General features: G+C 37.8%; 2 protein-coding genes across 2 annotated transcripts in view; both read right to left on the bottom strand.

The window, feature by feature from the left end:
• LOC309664471 (contactin-associated protein-like 2) overlaps positions 1-15,771 on the bottom strand; it is a 189,962-nt gene that overhangs the window by 2,421 nt on the left and 171,770 nt on the right. The window lies entirely within an intron of this gene.
• The window catches only part of LOC309664385 (low-density lipoprotein receptor-related protein 12-like), a 70,299-nt gene continuing 66,128 nt past the window's right edge, over positions 11,601-15,771 (bottom strand). The window contains exon 5 of the mRNA XM_082469656.1: positions 11,601-12,567. Within this exon, the coding sequence (XP_082325782.1) occupies positions 11,701-12,567 (867 nt within the window). The 3' untranslated portion in view covers positions 11,601-11,700. The remainder of the gene's footprint in view (positions 12,568-15,771) is intronic.

The following is a 15,771-nucleotide window of genomic DNA, read 5'->3' on the forward strand; positions in this document are numbered from 1 at the left end:
CCTTATTTTACTTCGTCCTCCGCAACACCTCTTTGAGCTAAATACTATTTCCCTGTTTAACAGATGAGCCTTTTGAGGTAAAAGGACCTGCTCAAGGTCACCTAACAGTAAATGCTGGAGGTAAGCCTTTCATTCCGGAACCTGTCATTTACTCATTATGTGAGTCCAAACTCTAAAGCCAGGTTCAAATCCTGGCTGCATTTGGGCCTCAGGTTACGTACATGGATGAGCGTAATCCCGGAATGAACTCCTACATCCATCACTCTTTATACCTCGAGCACTTGTGACATGGGGCTGCAAAGCTGCTTCAGATTGTTATCTAAATATTGGGGAGCTGGTCTATGTTTTTGCTCAGATAACTAATGTCATGAGGGTTTAAAAAAAGTGCTCCATCCTGTAACAAACAAATTTAGTGAGTCCAGATCTAATATACCAATACTGACCTGCCTTGGGGGAAAATTTTCAGGACATGGCACCTAGATAATCCAGGATGATCTCTTCATTTCAATAAATCCTTAATTTTGCCACATCTGCAAAGTCCCTTTTGCCATGTAAGGTAACTTTCCCAGGTTCCAGGGACTAGAAAGATATCTGGGTATCTTCGCGCCCCGTAATTCAGCCTATGACAGTGCCTATCAGTGTCCCCCCTTGAACAAAAAGACGCTGCTTTCTCAAGGGATGGCCTAGGAGCACCAAGCTCGGCTCAAAGGTTTCTTCTGCCCTTTCTGCCAGCAGCACTAATGTATGCTTCCAGAAACTCTCTTGCCCCTTGACTTCATGCGTACTGTGCCACGGTTTCCAAGTTACTTTGAGCTTTCCTAGCAAACTATATTTCAGCAGTGAAATAATACTCAAGGAAATAGAGGAAGCGCCCCCTTGATTAGAAAAAATGTAATAAAGTAAAATTAAAAAGCTTGTACTTTGGAGCCAAATTGATCTAGATTTGAGTTCTGGTTTTATCACCTATCATCTGTGGATTCTTTGGGTTTTTTTTTTGGCTGTGTTGGGTCTTCGCTGCTGCGCACAGGCTTTCTCTAGTTGCGGCGAGTCGGGGCTACTCTTCGTTGCAGTGCACGGGCTTCTCATTGCAGTGGCTTCTCTTGTTGTGGAGCACAGGCTCTAGGTGCGTGGGCTTCAGTAGTTGCAGCATGCGGGCTCAGAAGTTGCGGCACGCAGGCCCTAGAGCACGCAGGCTTCAGTAGTTGTGGTGCGCGGGCTCAGCAGTTGTGGCTTGTGGGCTTAGTTGCTCTGCGGCATGTGGGATCTTCCTGGCCCAGGGATTGAACCCATGTCCCCTGCATTGGCAGGCGGATTCTTAATCACTGCACCACCAGGGAAGTCCACATCTGTGGATTCTTGGTTGAGTTTCTTAATGGTCCTAAGCCTCTTGGTTTTTTTTTTTTTTTGGGTTTGTTGTTTTCTTTTGTCTGTTTGTTTTGTTTTGTTCGTTTTTTGAATAGTGGTAGCAACCCATTAAGGGCTGTACACTTTAAATGAGATAATTCATGTAAAGCCCATAGCATAGTGCTTGTTAGATATTATTTTTAGCAAAACCAACTGTTTCATTTCTCTATTCTAGCATTTTCTTCTTATTAATAGTTTCACTTTTTAAAATGTGAGATCCACAAGCTTATGAAATTATTTTACTGATCTTGAGAAGAACTTTTTCCAGCTTTATGGAGATGTAATTGACACATAACACTGTGTAAGTGTAAGGGGTACATGTAATAATTTGATATATGCATATATTGTGAAACGTTTACCACAATAAGGTGAGTTAACACATCCATCACCTCACATAGTTACAACTTTGTGTACGTGTGTGTGGTGAGAATATTTAAAATTTACTCTTCCAGCAACTTTCAAGTACGCAACACAGTACTGTTAACTCTAGTCACCAAGCTGTATATTAAGTCCCCAGAACTTATTCATCTTATAATTGGAAGTTTGCACCTTTTGACCACCTTCACTCATTTACAGCCCTGCCCATGACAATCACTAATCTGTTCTCTGTTTCTATGAGTCTGGTTTTGTTAGATTCCACATATGAGTGAGATCATATGTGATCATATGTGGTATTTGTCTTTCTCTGATCTGTTTCACTATGAGCATAATATCCTCACCGTCCATCCACGTTGTTGCAAATGGCAGAATTTCCTTCTTTTTTTTCTGAATAATATTCCATTTGTTGACCTGAAACAAATAGACTGCCAGATATTTCTCCAGCAAAGATGGGTTTATTTGGGATCAGCAAAGGATTGCAATTTGGGGTCTCCAGCCATGGCAAGCCACTGGGCAAAGGAAGGAACAGGCTTTAAGAGAGGGAAAAAGAAGCAGGGAGGGCTACAGTGAACAAAGAGTGCATGGCTTTTCCTTGGCTGAGTCCTTGCCAGGAATGAGGAGGAGTCATTATTCCTGCGGGGCTCTGCTATAGGTGCAGGAGGTGAGAGCGCCCCCTCTGGTCTCCCAGCTGTATTTGATTGAGGTTTCTGTTTATTAATTTTACACACACACACACACACTATATATATATATATATATATATATATATATATATATATGCCACATTTTTATCCATTCATGTGTTAATGGACACTTTTATGTTTTGGCTATTGGAAACAATGCTGCAATGAACATGAGAGTGCAGAAACCACCATCTCTGAGATTTCATTTTGAGAAAGTTTTATTTTTTTAAGAGTCAAGAGTAAATCATTAAAAAAATTACTTGGACTTTGCTACACAGACCAAAGAGGGTTTGAATATGCATTTTATATATTTAATTTCTTAACAAAAATTAAAGTAAAGCACATAGAGCAAAATCCATCTTTTCAAGTGTACAGTACTATGAATTCTGACAGAAACACGCTGTCATGTAACCACCACCACAATCAAGATAGAAGATATTTCCATCACTCAGAAAAGTTTCCGGGTGCCCCTTTGCAGTCAATCCTCTTCCCCCAGCCCTGGCCCCTGGCAACCCCTGATCTACTTTCAGTCTTTTGTATTTTGTTGACTTGAGACATGGAAACAAAGTAAGTTGCTGGGTATCTTCTGGAGAGTTCAACTTCGGTTCTGCCACTTAGTAAAACTCTTCCTATGCCCTGCTGTTGATGCTGTCAAGGTCTAAAGCTGAAAAGATTCAGAGGCGGACCTTACTAGGATTTACCTCAACTTTTCCAGGAATCCTGGGAGGTCCTGAGCGTGACCACAGTTGGGGCTGAAGCAGGGACAGCAGGTGCCGTTCTGGAGCCCTCATGACACTGTTTACAGTTATGTAGACAGGACAGTGTCGAGACTGATGCCCCAGATGTTGGAGGCATCAGTGTAAAAGGAAGACCATAAGATAGAGAGAGACAGTAGTCAAGGTGCTGCCCCTTTTACCTGCACTTGTCCCACCGGGGCCCACACCCTCTGAATTAGAACCTTTCTGTCTCTGCACTGGCTGTGCCATCTCATTTTATACTTCATTTCTCTAATATAACTGGAAGGGACTAGATTTGTATATCTTCCTTCTTTATTAAAACTTTTGTTCATCTTAAACAAAAACGTCTTGGGAGAAACTTACTGTTCTGCTTGCTGTGAGAGGTATTTAGTATTAGACAAGGCAAGCACAGTGAAAATGTGATTTAAGGTCAAGGATAATACCAACTACCCGTCTGTTGTGTAACTGTACTTAAGGGCACTAATCTGTGAGCTTCTGGAAAATGAAAACTGCATGGTATTTATTTTTGTATTCAAAGACCTATCACAGACCATGGTGACGTCTAAGAAGAGTTCACTGTGTACCTGATGTACTTCATTTCTAATCCTCAGAACAAATCTGTGGAGTAGGTCTTATCCTCTCAAACATCAGCAGAAGCTTCAGGAAGTGCCTTTCTCATTGGGATTGGAAGCAATATGACTCTTTGCTGTATTATATTTTCACATTGCAAGGATGTGGAGAAATTGAAACCCTCATACATTGCTGGTAGGAATGAAATGTACAGTTACAGTGGGAAGTGGTTTGGCAGTGCCTCAAAAGTTAAAGAGAGTTACCCTATGACCCAGAAATTCTACTCCTAGGTATATACCCAAAAACTTGTACATGAATGTTTATAGTAGCATTATTCTTAATAGTCAGAAAGGAGAAATAACTCAAAAAAACATCATTTGATAAATGGGTAAACAAAGTGTGATATATCTAGTACTGTGGTTGGTTCTCAGGAAGTACTCTAAACATGGATGCTTATTTTCATTCCAAATCTAGGAAAAGGTTACGAAGAATTGCTTTGTGCACTTGGCTAACATCTCTAATGGCAACTCATGAGCTAGAGAAATGGAAATTATGTTGTATGGTGAAATCTCCATCGAAAACAGCAATAATGTAAGTTCCAACCCAAGGAAAGTAATAAGAACCCAGTGAAGTTGAAATTTACACAATGCACAATAACAAAGTCTATATTTAAGGTAAGTAAAAACTAAATCTAAAAGCCAAATTAGATAAGGAATTTCTATGCTCCTTGAAATCAGAGCTCAGCAGATGAGAGAAGTATAAATATTCAAGTGAAATTTGATACTGTAGTGAAATTGAGAAAAGTTTTTTTAATATTGTTTGTTACTATAATTTTTTAATAGAAATCACTTCTCTGTATGTCTTTTATTTATACTCGCTCAACATATGTTACGAAGTCCATAGCTTGTAGCCACATCTTTCTTGGTCTGGGGCTCTATGGAAGTTCCCCATTTTGGCCTTTTTATAATAAAATAAAGACGTCTGTGCCAAGATGCCACTCTACCTTTGTTTAGTGAATCTACTTTTCATTGAGATACAGCCATAAGTTGCCCTGTAATCAAGAAAACAGGAGAATGATTACTGTAAGAAATATGCTCTTAAAGAAAGCTCTACTAATATACAAAATGCATAACACTCAGTGGAGGGGAGCTCGAAAAAAAGGTCATTTTTATTTGAAAATGAGTCTGTAATAATCACAATTAAAATTTATTTCAACCTCTTATTTCTTTCTTTAGTTTAATCCTTACAGTAACCCTCAAGCCTGGATGTTAGCCCATTTTTCAGATGACACAACAAGGCTTACTGAGATCAAGTGATTTATTCAGTTATAAAACTCCTAAAGTAGCAGAGCCAGGAGTCAAACTGTTATGTGTCTGACTTCAGAGTCCATGCTTTCCCACCACACTCTATTATTTCTCCTTAGTAAAGCTTACATATCCCTTTTTTGGAGGATATTAAGCTTCCTTGGGCTTTAGCCTCCCTCCAGCACGTGGGAAAATCCACTCCAATTGACATCTCAGTATCGTTACTTGAAATCACTCTGTAAATTCTTTTCAAGGCACTTCATGATCAGTAAACCATATGTGCCCTAGATTAGCATACGGCAACTTAGTCTTGTCATGTTCTAGCACTGGTTTCTAAATTTTATTAACTCTCAAAACCCTTTGTTCAAATGAAATCTTGTAGGAAAGCCCAAGACATAAACAGAGTTGCTGCTGGAAGAGAGCAGGGTGAGCAGTGCATTGATAACCTGACCATCATCAACTGTAGCCACATTTATCGTTTACCGAGCACTCACCTGACACTATTTTAACTCACTAATCCTCATTAACTCTCATTTAATCCTCCCAACCACTGTTGTTATTCCCAACTTAAGAACCCGCCCATGAGTTAGGCATGTCTTACTCCGTGGGTGACGGAGAAGCCTACCACCCTTGCTTCATGGAACCGGGAAGTTGAGGGAGCCAGGCCAAGGCTGGTGCAGTTGCTCAGAGACATCAGGCTTCTTTTATCCTTTCCCCAAACCCTTAAAATGAGGCTTCTCTCCCTCTGGATGTTGAGGATGCACATTTGCTACAATGGAAGAACTAAGTGGTCTAAAAATTAGCAGGTTCTAGGAGACCTGTGAAGACTTTTCTCCAGATTCAGTCACTGTGGTAATTTCCTCAGGCCCCAAGCGCAGCACGATCCTGTTTCCTGGGTCTTGGAGCTCCCTTCAACTCATCACAAGCGGGCTGCTACTGCTTTCTTCCCCCCCTTTTCTTGCTCCCCTTTTGACTTTGAGCTGCCGGTTCACTTCCACGATGATCCCAGGGGAAGCGGCTGCATTCAGAAGCACCTGGGAAGCACATCTTCACGACCTTTGGAAACCATGAATCATTTCGGACTTTTCACATACAAGATCTGATTTAATTCAAGCTTCAGAGATGTTCTCTGTTTAACATTCAGACAATGACAAAAATAGCAAAGATGTAGTCCTTACAATGAGCCAGGCACTGCTCCAAGAGCTTTACATACATTAATTGAATCTTCCAACAGCCCTATTATCCCCATTTACAGATGAAGAACTTAAGAACAGAGTGATTAAGGGACTTGTTGAAGATTGCACGATAGGAAGGAGCGGGACAGGCAATGTGGCTCCATTGTTTTCATCCACGATGTTGCCTCTAATAAATTTAAAAATATTTTACAGGTTATGATAACATGTTGAAATAAACTTAGCTGAAAAATAACTAATTGTTAACATTCATCAAATGCCTAAACATGCTTATCTAAATTTGCATCAATGCTATGATTTCTCATTCGAATATGCTAAAGCAAATTGTTACACTACTGTATTTCTAATCAACTAAGATATGCACAATTCATGTACGTGACGTGACAGAGGAGCTAATTTGATAACCTTTTGGCAAATGAGCTTCTTACTGGGACTGTAGCACTGTTTTTCTGCTTAAAATATTAATTCTGGCAACTTGGTGTTTCTTACGTATCAGGCACTGTCCTGGGGTCGATTACAGACGTCACAAATTCTTTGTTACATCTGCTATGGAGAGTGGAGTCTCTCTTTCTATGGAAGCTGGGTTGGCCTTAGTGATTCGTTTGACCAACAGAATGTGGCGGAAGTGACATTTTGGGCCTTCGGAGACTAGCTCATAAGAAGTTTCTGCAGAGATGTCTATCAATTTTTAAACAAGGGCCCACTTGAGTAAAATGAGTCCGATCAAGTTGCTGTCATCTTCTGCCTGGAATTCAGCAGGGTGAGAGGGAATGGCCAAGCAGCTTGAATGGAGAGCAGCAGCAGGCAGGTCACCGCTGTCAGCATTACTGGGTCTGTGGTAGGGACTCGACAAACACCTTGTGAAGTCAATCTGCTCGTTCTTCCTTTATTCTTTTAACCTGTCGTATGCATTTATTTCCAGCTTAACGGTGGATGCCGGTGGTAAGCAGTAGTAGCAGCCAAACCCCCAACAGCTTGTTGGAAGACTGCCCTCATCACGTGCTTATGTTCTCAGTCCTAGTAAGTGACATGACCTGAGGCGGGGATCTTGCCCCGGGAGCTCGTCTGACACAGCCCCTTGGTTCCCCCTCTCTTCCTTTATACCAACACTGGAGCTCTGACAGACAGATGGATAAGACAAGACAAAGTACAGGAGGGAAGATCTAACTGATACATGATAAACCTGAGTAATATCTATTAAAATCTATATCCTGTAAACCGGGAATATACTTTTTTAAAGTGATCCTGGAATATTTTAAAATTAAGAAAAGACAATAAACTCTCCACAGTAAATAGAATACACATAACATTCTCTGATCCTGATGCCAAAACATGACAACTAATAAAAGAGTCAGAAAACAAAACCACTACCCACACCAAACTGCCATTATCTGGGGGAAAAAAACAGCAAAGAAAAAGGGAAAAAGTCTTCTTTTATACAACTTGTCGGTTAAGGAGGAAATAATAACTGAAACTGCAGAACACCTAGAATATAATAGTAATGACAACACTAGTTCACCTAAGTGATTCAGCTTAAGCAGTACTCAAGTCCACACCTTAAATCTCATATTAATAATTAAGAAAAAATAAAAATGATTAAACTGAATGCTAACTCAAGGAGTTAGAAAAAAAAAAACAACAAAATAAACTAAGGAAAGCAAAAAGTAGGACATTTAAGGAAATCAATTAACTGGAAAACAGAAAAATAACAGAAGAGACGTTCAAAGCATACCACTTGGGGGAAACAAGCAAACAAAAACAACAACAAAATAGGTCAACCATTAGCCATCTTAATTAAGACAACAAGGGAGCAAGCATAATACATAGTAAGGGGGACAGAGCCATATGCAGAAAAGAGGAGGGTAACTTTGCTCACCTCTAGGCAAATGAACTTGAAAACATGGACAAAATGGATGGTTGATGATCCTAGCTAAGACAGAAAAACTACACAGACCAATTACTGTAACAGATACTAAAAGAGCTGTCAAAGAGCTATTGCCGAACATCCACCAGCACCAGATAAATTCACTGAAATTTTAAGGAAGAGAAAATTCCAATGCTGTGCAAACTGTTCCAGAACTCAGGAAAAGGAAAAACATTTCCAATTTACCAGCATAAAATTAATAACAAAACTTATTAAAGATAGCGTGCAACACACACACACACACACACACACACACACACACACAGGACTAATTGCACTGATGAATACAGATGCAAATATATTAAATAAAATATGAAACATAATCTGGAAATATATTAAAAGAATAATACATATGGTCAAGTAGTTTATTTCAGGAACGCAAGGATGGTCCAAAATGACAAAATATATTAAAAAGTCAAAGGAGAAAAATCGTATGATCATCTCCATAGAAAATGAAAAGGCATGTGATAAAATTCAACATGCATTCTTGACTAATTTATTTTAAAATAGGGATCAATGGATACTCCTTAACATGATTAAATGTATATATCTCAACCCAGTTCATTATAGCCAATATATTTTAACATTATTCTAGAAGTACTAGACAATGCAATCAAGACATAAAGAGGTATGCAAACTGGAAGACATGACTGTATAACTGGAAAACACAAAAGAATTAACTGAAGTACTATTACAAACCATAAGAAAATGAGAGTCTGGTAGCTGGGCAGAAAATTAACATAAATAAGTCATTAGCTTTCATATATACTAAAATCAGACTAAATTATAAACAGAAAGGACTTCCTTAATAATGGTAACAAAAATAATAAAATTTCTAAGAACTCTTGAAAAACATGTACAAGATCTCTGTAAAGTAAAATGCGAAGCATCTGTGAAGGAAACAACAAAAAAGACTTGAACAAATTGGGAACCATTTTTGGATAGAGCACCATGGTTTAGATAGAAGCTTTAACATGATAATGATGTCAAATTTCCCCAAGTTGACCTATACAAGTAAAACTGTCCAAAAAAATAAATGTACAATGGATTTGTTTTGTGGAACACAAAGGGTTGATTCTAAAGTTCAAATGGAGAAATAAGCAAGAATATTTGAACTTTTAAAAATGACTGTTATTAAAACAGTGTAGGACTGGTACAAAAAAAAAAAGGCAAGTCAATTGAAGAGAATGGAATTAGAGTCTAGAAATACATCCACATAATATGAAAATCTGCAATACGATAAAAGGGCCATTTCCAACAGCAAGGAAAGGACAGATTTAATAAACAGCCTTGCAGTAACTAGGTAGTTACCTAGGAAGAAAAACTGGAGCCTTAAATTCAGGATAGATCAAATTTTTAAATGTGAAAAGTCAAATAACAGAAATACCCAACTGTACTTTTAACATTCAACCAGTAGCAGATACACTTTTTCCCTTGAAAAAAGGTGCAGAAAAAGAATGCATAGTATGTTACAATTTGTATTACATCATATAGCATTTATACATATAGATACATTTATGTATCTATATGGTATTTCTGGAGGGTATACAAGAATTTGGTCTTGGTACCTATTTCTTTGAAAGGGAACTAGAAGATGGCTGTCAGGGATAGGAGAGAGACTTAATTTTTTTATTGTTTGAATCAAGAAGATGTATTAGTTAATTAAACAAAGAAATTAAAATATATGTCAGAAAACAAAAACAAAAAACCTATACATAATAGTATATAATTAGTAGGACCTAAACAAGGTTAATTTGGTAACCCAAATTCTGCCAGTAAAATATCGTATAGGGGTCTAAAATGTATCTGAAAATAATATAAAAAGAGAACTGATATAGTTACTGACTCTTATAAGACACATCAATTAAAGGCAAAATAATGTCCAGGTCCTTAGGGATTTTTTTACCCTTGAGAACTGGAGTAAGCTACTACTTTACTATAAGGGAGTTAAGAAAGACATCCCCTCTTTAATTTTTCTTCTAGACACACTGCATATTTCATGGCCTGAAATTGTATATGCACCAAATGAACAAAAATAAATAGAAACTTTGATTTAAAAAGTACCTCAAGGCAATACAAAAAAAAGAAGTCATTTTAATTTTTGATACATATTAAAACATTTCAGTCAGTTCTTCCTGACAGCATAACAGGACAAATACACAAGACCTCAAACATGCTTTAAAATGACATTCAGCAAAGTATTTAAAATTTAATAAATAGCAATAATCATACACAAATACATTTTTCATACTCAAACATTAAGCTACTAAAACAGACAGCTAAAGAATAAATAAATGGGAATTGACAATAAAAAAATATGCGGGGTTTTGCAATTCATTTTACTTAAAAAAGGGAGGTGATCTGAATGATTTCTTAATTTGCTTTTCAACATGTAGCATGATCCTCCCCTTATGAATAAAATATATTGAAAAAATCACTTTCTTACTATAATGCAGTTTTTAAATACAACAAATAAATATGAAACTAGCAAAGCAACCTCAAGTTGTCATAAAAATGCCCCCTCACGCCCCCCCCATAAGCTATGGAAATATATAGTCATTATGATAGCAAATAATAGTATTTAAAGTGATAGTGCTTCTGCACTAAACTCATCTGAGACCTTGATATGATTTTAGTGCAAATCCCTAGGGTCCAATACAAGCATAACCCTGTATCAGGGAAAGACATTACCAGTTGGAACTTATCTTGTACAATTTTTGTACATATTTTATAAAGTTCAAGATTTAATGCATAGTAGAATATCTTCATCCGCTTAATTCTGTCCTTAAATAGAGATAAAAAAAGAAATGATTTGGGCTTTTTACCATTTGGTTTGTACCATATTAGAGTATTAAAGTCAACATTAGAAAATTTATAAAAGAGTTTTGTTTTTGCCATTAATTTATCTAACTCTATCTAAATTTCACATCATTGCATGTTAAACATGAGAAAAAATTTTAGACAGTTTTTTTCCCTTTGACAAGCTCATATTATGAAATCTAATAATGTTTAGACAGATGTTATACAAATAAAAACAGGTGAGAATAAGGACTTTTTCTCTTTTTATATTAACCACCTTAACATCTAGTATATTAAGTTACAAGATGTATTGGCAAAAGCATAAAGGGTTCAATTAAAAGAAGGTATTATTTTGAACAAAGAAACGTTTTAACATAGGATAGATAGAAACTGACAGTCAAATGAGTTTCTGCAGCCATATCTCTACTGCGAACTACAGTACCAGGATGAAAACAATTAGAAACAAATGGAAGAACATTATTGAACAATCTGAATACATAATGCATTTTTAGCTGCTACAATAGTAAACTCTAAAGTTTATAGAGTTACAGGTGTTTAATTTAACCATGCAGGCTAACATATGATAGTGAGAAATCATCCTGCATCTTTTTTCTTTTTAAATTAAAACTAGTTTAATTGTAAAGTTCCAAAACAATGAATGGATATTGCTCCAACTTGTATCCAATCTCCCTGATGGGATTCGTGTACCTAACAAAGTAACAAAGCTTCATCATCACTCGTTTCATTTTTCAGCATTGCTTCTAAGCAAGAGTCTGATATCTGGGCAGTGTGGACAATACCGCAGCGCTCACAGGGGCCATCGCGATTACTTGGTCTTACTCCAGGGTCTGCTGCACTATATGGTTGTCTGAACCTTTGCCCTTGATCGGAGGCAAGATCAAGAAGAGGTCTGGAACAGTCATTCGCGTCAAAGTCTGAAGCTCCTTCAGAAACTGGACTCAGCATTTCGACATCATCATCTTCTTCTCTTCCATTTACCCCATTATCAAGTTGTCTCAAAGGGCTCTGGTTCTGACTTATGGAGCTTGATCGCCCTAATGTAAAACGTACCCAACGTAGCCCCTGAGTCATACGACTTAGCGCACTTGTGAGCTGGTGACGCGCCGGACTCACACTTGGGGGTTCCGCACTTGTCACATCCCGTCCGGTTTCTGTGTGACCACCTCGGGTATTCTGAGTGGAGGAACTTCCACTTGCTCCCACTGTTGCTTCTACCGCTGTTGTGGGAGGGATTTTTTGAGGCAAAGGAGCTGCAACCCCGCCAGATGCTCCTACCGTATCTCTTCTCTCATTTTCTGTGTCTGTGTCGTCAGATTCCACAGAAAACAAACTTCTGTGAGTATGATTTCTTTCAGGTTCTCTGTTGGTACTCTGACTAGGGGCAACCTCATCCCCATCTGCTGAGACCAGAGCCAATGACCCTGAATGGCGTGATCTTGCAAAATTAAAAATACGATTCCAGATGTTGCTGGATCTGCCTGCCATAGGAAGTCTGATTGAAGTAAATCCAAGCTGAGACCGTACAGCTAGCCTCAGGTTTTCCAAAACAGAAGCCTGTGGAAAAAAAAAAGAAAGAAAGAAAGAAAGAGAGAGAGAGAAAGAAAGAAAGAAAGAAAGAAAGAAAGAAAGAAAGAAAGAAAGAAAGAAAGAAAGGAAGAAAGAAAGGAAGAAAGAAAGAAAGAAAAGATCTTAAAACAGCTAACAACGAGGTATTAAGATGGAAAACACCCTTCTATTCAGCATGTGTTGTGGATGAAAGTTCTATTACTCATTTTACGGTCTATGGAGGATGAATTAAATTCTCTCATCGATACAGGTTCACCTCACTCCAGAATCTAACCTATAACTTGAACCACTGTTCACTGTGTTTAAGATTTTCTCGATACTTCATTTTATATATGAACTTTAAAATGATGTTTAATGCCAATTACAACAGCAATTTTATTTCAAAACTTCACATAGTAATCCAATCCTAGAAATGCACCAAAGATGGAAAATAAAAGTATTTGATACTTCTTTAGCTACGAAGATAGAAGAGTCTCTACAATAATTCTCTAAATGACCTAAAGAAGTGTGAAAACTAGGCTGTTTGTTTTTTTGTTTTAACACAGCACAAGTTAGACTTGATTTACAAGGATGAAACCTTCCAAAACATGTAAAAATTATATCTCACAGTTGGTTCTCAAGGATTTGTTGAATGAGTGGATATTGAGGATATCCATAAATTGAGGATATCCATAAATATTTATTATAAATAAATACAAATTTATTTATATTGTCATAAACAAAGGAATTACTGTATTTGTAATGCAGCACAGGAAAGAAAAAGCCAAAGAAATTAACTTGTTTATAGCCCTATTCAATGGTATCTGAGACATTTGGGTTCCTTCTCAATCTTAAAGATTTAAGTCTTGGGCTTCCCTGGTGGCGCAGTGGTTGAGAATCTGCCTGCTAATGCAGGGGACACGGGTTCGAGCCCTGGTCTGGGAAGATCCCACATGCCAAGGAGCAACTGGGCCCGTGAGCCACAACTACTGAGCCTGCGCATCTGGAGCTTGTGCTCCGCAACAAGAGAGGCCGCAATAGTGAGAGGCCCGCGCACCGTGATGAAGAGTGGCCCCCGCTTGCCGCAACTAGAGAAAGCCCTTGCACAGAAACGAAGACCCAACACAGCCAAAAATAAATAAATAAATAAATAAATAAATAATAAAAATAAAGGAATTCCTTTAAAAAAAAAGTCTTTAAAAAAAAAAGATTTATGTCTTATTTTCTACAGCTTCATGTTAAACATAAATTATAACCTTATTCTTTGAAAATTGGTGATTTTTAATTAGTGCATATGGGAGGTGACCATATTGCCCAACTGAAAGAAAAATCATCTAGATTTTCTTTTTTCTAGATGAATGACTATCGGAATTAAAAAAAAAAAAAAAACTACAGTATTTATAAAAACAGTCTTTAAGCTCCATCTAGTGGTTACAAAAAGGAGTAATCAAACTTGGAACAAACACAGCTTTCATCAATCTGGCATTTAGTATTTAAAATACAGTATTTCCAAGAAACAATGGTGAATTGATATACTCCCTTTCAAAAGGTGATACAGTTTCCCTCCGCCAAAATGAATGGCTCTTGCCTGTCCCCCCACAGAAAAAAGGAAGGGAAGAGAATAAGAAGATGTGATAACATATGTTTTCCATCTCTGTTTGTGACTGGTATTGAAGTAAATCCAAGCTGATACCGTACAGCTAGCCTCAGGTTTTCCATATAGATTTGTGATTTCCATATACACCCTTTGAACATAATCCCTGGAATATAATTCACAGAAAGCTAAGAAGCTACTATCACAGGAATATTTCATAGTCTAGCCTTAGTAAATAACAGATTGCCAATAAGAAATCTGAATATCAGCACATAAAATTTACTATATAAATGAGTAAGAGTTTTCACCAATTGGGAATGTAACTATAAACTAACTGAAAAAAAAAAAAAAAGTGGCTCACATCCCTATGAACTCCATAGATTTGGTCCTCTTCATTTGGCATTCACGTTCTAAGGCTTTGTGTGAGCACTGTCATTAAATCCAGCAATGAATACAAGGCTCTTCAGATATCCTCCACTTTTATGCAGCTGCCACCCACAATGCCTTCAGCACACTTCAAAGCCGACTTTAACAGTATAGTCTGTCAGTGAGATGAAGCTCTCTACTGGCTTCAAAGTCTGTTTAATTAAATGATTGCCAATTTAACATTAGATTCTACAAGGGGATCTCATGATTGTTTTAGGAATAATTTTATATACTTCTTCCATTTATGAAGCAGAAGAAAAGGATTCTTCAGAAAGGATCGCTATTTTGAATGAGTTGGTAATCAGAAGATTATTTTTCTTTTTAAAAACAAATAAGGAAATTTGATAATTTATTACCAAAAGTTTCAAACATAAGAGTGTAATCTCATTAACTGAATAAAATCGAGTTTACCATTTGCAAACATATTTTATTTTAAAACTTTGTTGAAGCAGAATTCCCTCACAAGGGTAAATTATAACCCTACAAAAATGCTGTAGTAGGTAGTAAAGAATTGAAACCTTACCCAAAGTGAGGTCTGACCTTTGCCCTTTACTTCTGGGATGAGACCTCAGACCTTGGAATGTCAGCTTTGACAGGAGTGTCATTGCATGGAGACTTGGGCCAGCCAGAGAGTAGCACCGCGTTTTCGGTGGAGGCTCTGAGCCACACCAATGTGATGTAGCGTGGGAGAGTTGAGTCAGCAGAATCAGTCAACCTCTGGAGAGGCTAGAGACTGGGATCAGCCACGTGTGCAATTAATCATGCCTATGTGATGGAGCTCCAGTAAAAACCCTGGACACCGAGTTTGGGTGAGCTCCCCTAGTTGGCAATGTTTCGTGCATACTGTCACACACCTGTGTCGAGAGAATAACACTGTCCTGACTTTATGGGGAAAAGACAATTGGAAGGGTCGTGTTTGGTACCCTCCTGAACCCTGTCCTACGTGTCTCTTCCTTTGGCTGATTTAATCTGGATCCTTTCCCAGCAATAATAGTTACACCAGCTTATACTATTAAGTAAAACAGCTTTCAATGAGTTCTCAGTCCTTCTAGTGAATTATCAAACCTGAGGATGGTTTGGGAGCCCCGGAACTTAAAATTGGTTTTAGAAGTAAGGGCTGTCTTGTGTGGACTGTGCCCCCTCTAACTTCACAGTTGACTAACCTCTTGAAGGTAGCCTCAGGATATAGGGGT

The sequence above is a fragment of the Balaenoptera physalus genome (genome assembly GCF_965194825.1).
Source record: "Balaenoptera physalus genome assembly, chromosome: 7".
NCBI lineage: Eukaryota > Metazoa > Chordata > Mammalia > Artiodactyla > Balaenopteridae > Balaenoptera > Balaenoptera physalus.